Below are 4,599 nucleotides of genomic sequence, written 5' to 3'. Positions count from 1 at the left end.
TGAAATCACTTTATAACATAATCATGTGTTCTGGTATTATGACTTGTTATTTCTTTGAATTCTTTTATTTATTTATTTTTTTGCTGTGTAGATATTGATAGAACCTGCTCCACCTCCGATTATAAAAAGTTTAGGTTCTAAGATCTGTATTTCATCCAGACCAGAACTGAGTGTTTTTCTCCTTCACATCTACAGCTTTAGTGTCATGATAAAATAGTTTGAGTTGTGCAAACCTGAAATAAAGCCCCACTATTTATCTTGCTAAATTGGTGATGATAAATACAATGATTCATCCAATGGTATTGATTAATACCATGGAATGAATCATATAAGATTAAATGATAAATCTTTTACGTAAAGATGGGATGTTTAACAGTGAGTTCGTGACTGACCTGCTGAAATCTTCATAACAGAGAAGCTAAATGAGTCTGTAGCTGAAGGAGCTCTTCTGTCTCTGTAACCATGGAGGGGGTGGAATTGATGACCTGTGATGAGATCAGTTTGTTTAGTCACCTCCTGTCCCTCTCTAGATTAGTCTTCTCCAGGTTTTGGTCAATAATTTTTCCAGCCTTAATGATTTTTTATTTCAGTCTGCTGCCATCGCAGACACAAAGCTATTTCCCCCACAAACTTCAACAGCAGCAGGTAACACCTGCCACAACAAACCAATGAAAGACCTGAAATATTTTAGTTCACACATTGGAAGCTCTGAGATTTACTGTATATGTTTATATATATCTAATAAAAATAGTGTTTGCTCATCCCCTTCTTGTAAACAGCACCCGTTTTGGTTTTCCAGTCCAGCCTGTTGTTCAGATACACACCTGAGTATTTGTATGCATCAGTTCAAATATTGAATTATACCAACACATGAGTCAGGAAGTTGAAGCTTGAGTATAAACGAGTTTTCCAAATGAACAGTGACCCTCTTCAAAGCAAAGCAGCCGACAAACCTGACTTCTGTCAGGAGAAATGGAACAAAAAACCTTTTGTGAGAAGCTTGTGGAAGGAAACCCAAAACATTTGATTCAGTCACAAAGTTAAACCAATAATACCAAATACTAATAAAATATGTAAACTTGGGACTTTAAAGAAATTAATAACTAAGCTCTTATTGCTTGGGCATGAATATAGAAATAAAATCCTTTTGGAAATTCTAACTGATCTAAAACAGTAAAGGTTTAGCTCCTCATCCTGTAACAAAACGTCTTTGAAGATTTCCTGGAAGCTCTTTGTTTCTTGCTTTAAACATAAATTGTGCCATTTTGAATAAAACCAAATCATTAAATTTAAATAAATTTGACTTTAAAATAGTGTTTGTGTGCTCCCAGAACCCCATTTTGTGAATTATTCTGATTGATCTCTTTTGTAGCTTAGAAAGTGGTTTGTGCTTATTTTTTTTATTCCCACACATTTCCACACAGTGAGACAGATGTGATAAAACAAGTGATGAGTTCAGAATCAACTTTGTGGTCCAGAATGTGTTGAGCTTTCCTCAGTGCACAACTTTCTGCTAATTTTCTTCCTTGAATAGTTTATGGTTTCCAGCAGATTTTATGGCCCAACATTATACCCAGAAATGAAATTGCTTTTTTTTTTCTATCTCAATTTTATCAGTTGAGATTATCCATTTTTTTCTCCACATTTTTCTGATGTCTTCCACAATTTCACCAATTTATTTACCAAAACGTTTGGCTTTTTCAGGACATTCCTGCTATGACCTCTGGTGTTTCAATAGTTTATGTCTATGTCTTTAACATCCGTACAATCCTTCAAAATGTTTATAAGATTTTACTATACTTTTTACATTTATTCTGATTCTGGTGTTTAAACTTCTTTCAGCTGATTTCAGCTTCATTCTGCTTGTTTTGGGATAATTTTAGCAGTTTTCAGCTATTTTCCAGCAGATTTCAGCTTAATTCTTTTTTTTTCATTTTTTTCTGCCTTTCAGCTATTTTTAGCTTTTTTGTTTTATTGTTTTTTGTTTGTTTGTTTGTTTGTTTTTGCTAAATGAAGTTTTATTCAGCTAAATTTGTGTTTTAGTGGTCATATCAGCTTTTTTCAGCTTCACTTTCTTTGTTTTGTTTTGTTTTGTTTGGTTTGGCAAACGTGCTCTTTCAGTGTGTCAATTCAGTTCCAAATCAGTTTTTTTATTTAGCACCAAGTCACATCAAACGTCATCTCAGTGTACTGAGACCACTTTTATTTTCAAGGTCACAAAATAAAAGGTGAAGGTCACAAGTTAGTTATTTTCTGCTTGTTTTACCTTCTTTTGTCTAATTTTTAACTTTATTTTTTATATTTTGTTTGTTTTGCATCATTCAACTTCATTCTGTCTACTCTATGCTACTTGTTTGCAAATATTTATTGTTTTTTTGCTAATTTTAGCCACATTTCTGGCCTCCTCTGCTTTTTAGACACATTATTGCTATCTTTCTGATTTTACACTTTTGTTTTCCTGCTTTTAGCAAAAGTCAGCTGTTCATATTTACATCACTTTAACAGTTTTGCTACATTTTTAACTTCATAAGCATCACACTGCATTTACACAAGGAATGCAACGTTTTTATTTTCGTTTCTGCAGGTATTTTATTTCCATATACTGTGTATATGTAGACATCACCCCATTGTTTCAATATAACCTGTGGTAACTCTTGAAAAGCTGCTGGAGTGAACCACAGATCAGAATAAGTAGATGTATTGTCTTCCTGCCCAGACTGCCCCATGTCTGTGTGGAGCATCTGGTCTCGGTGCTCCTGTGAGTCTCAGAGGCAGCAGCGTTATCGTGTTGCTCTCACCTCGGCCACCAGGGGCCAACAGTGCACTCCTGTGGAAACGCAGATCCGGGCCTGCAGTCTCAGTCAGTGTGATGGTGAGCTCATTAATCTTCTTCACATCTTAGCGATGCCTGGTGCTGATTAAGTCATTTTGAGTGATTGTGATTGTTCTATTTATTTATTTTATTTTTTTGTCCATAAGTGATATTACCAAAAAGCCACATTAATCATTGTCATTTCCCCATTTGCAGCCTGTGAAGCCCCGTTTGTTTACTTGGCATGTGGCGCTCCATGTGAAAAACAGTGCGCACTAACTGGCCGTGATGATTTGTGTTCGGGTGCCAGGGAGTGCACACCTGGCTGTTATTGTCCCGAGGTAAACAAACATTTATTCAGGCACCTTTATTTTTCTGTTCTAGCCATTTTTCCAGGAAGATGACAATACATGCGTTTATGTTTACTGCGATCGCTCTGTTTACACCCAGTAAAGCAAACCAGAGTAGAATCAGTCTTACAGTGTCAAACATTTACAGTTGAAGCCAAATGTTTACATACCTTGTATAGAAAGTAACACACGTTTTTTTTTTCCTCATTGACCAACATGAAATCAGACTAAACTGTTGTTTTAGGTCAGATTTCCAAAAACACTTTTTTTTATTTGTTTTGGCTAGATTTCAAACTAATGAGAGCTTCGGCTGATTTTTCAGGAACAGAATCAGGTTTATTGCTAAGTTTAGACAAGTTTACACTTAATGCAGGAGCTTAACAACAGAATAAACACACAAAAACAAAATGTTACACAGAGTTGTCACTAATTATTAAAACAAACACAAATAAAAGATTATGCAGAAGTATAAGACTAAAGTAAACGTGCAAAATATGGAATATGCAATTTTTTTAAATGTGAAAGTAAAAAGTGAAAAAGTATAAAGGCATGCCCATTTTTTTGGTGTTGCTATAACAAGAACGAAACATGTTCAAGTGAGTGATTAGTCTGACAGCTCATGTGAAAAAGTAGTTTATTTTTTAATTTTTTGGGGGAGGGTACGTTAATAAACTGGTTCTGATGGACTGTAACCTCTGGTTAGAAGGAAGTGGTTCTTGAAGCTCATTTCCAAGGTGAGAGGGATCAGTGGCAATTTTCCTGGGCCGCCTCAAGGTCCGAGGGTTCTGAAGAGGGGTCAGCTGCAGCCGATTGTCCTTTCAACAGAACTGATGACTCGCTGCAGCCCTGCTTTGTGTTTGGCAGCGGCAGCAGCAGCGTACCTGACTGTGATGGAAGTGAAGGTAGATCCAGTGATAGAGGAGGAAAAAGGCACCATCATTGTCTTTGGCAGGTTGAGCTGAAATGTAGGGTGGTAGTAAGGAGGTAGAAGGATTGCACCGTCTCCACTGGGGAGTTATTCAGATTGATGAGGGGCTACAGGAGCAGTTTCTCTTGAAATCCATAATCATCTCTTCTGTTTTTATAACACTGAGCTCATGGTTCTGGTTACCAAACTAGGTTTAGTTAAAAGGGATGGGGCTTTGGCAGTTACAGCCCGCTGACACTGGAACTACCTGCCCCTTGATGATAACACCACAGAATTTATAGCAGGGGTGGGCAATCCTGGTCCTCGAGGGCCGCAGCCCTGCATGTTTTATTTTTTCTCTGCTCAAACACACCTGATCTGAATGAATGGGTGATTGTCAGGCTTCTGCAGTACGGAGGACCGAAACTGACATAATTAAAAATAAAAGTGGAAATATGTAAATTGACTAGTAAATAAATAAAAACGCTTAAAGTGCACCAATATAATTCAAAAAGGAGACTTTTATTTAA

General features: G+C 36.6%; 1 protein-coding gene across 3 annotated transcripts in view; it reads left to right on the top strand.

Annotated features, from left to right (window-relative positions):
- sspo (SCO-spondin) overlaps positions 1–4,599 on the top strand; it is a gene marked incomplete in the record, with an annotated part of 130,682 nt that overhangs the window by 94,497 nt on the left and 31,586 nt on the right. For all 3 annotated transcript variants that reach the window (XM_014023811.1, XM_014023810.1, XM_014023809.1), the window contains 2 exon segments: positions 2,717–2,872; positions 3,029–3,153. In XM_014023811.1, the coding sequence (XP_013879265.1) occupies positions 2,717–2,872; positions 3,029–3,153 (281 nt within the window).

Source organism: Austrofundulus limnaeus, unplaced genomic scaffold, assembly GCF_001266775.1.
Source record: "Austrofundulus limnaeus strain Quisiro unplaced genomic scaffold, Austrofundulus_limnaeus-1.0 Scaffold391, whole genome shotgun sequence".
Lineage (NCBI taxonomy): Eukaryota > Metazoa > Chordata > Actinopteri > Cyprinodontiformes > Rivulidae > Austrofundulus > Austrofundulus limnaeus.
The sequence above is the reverse complement of the archived record's forward strand: the minus strand, read 5'-3'. Positions and strand labels throughout refer to the sequence as shown.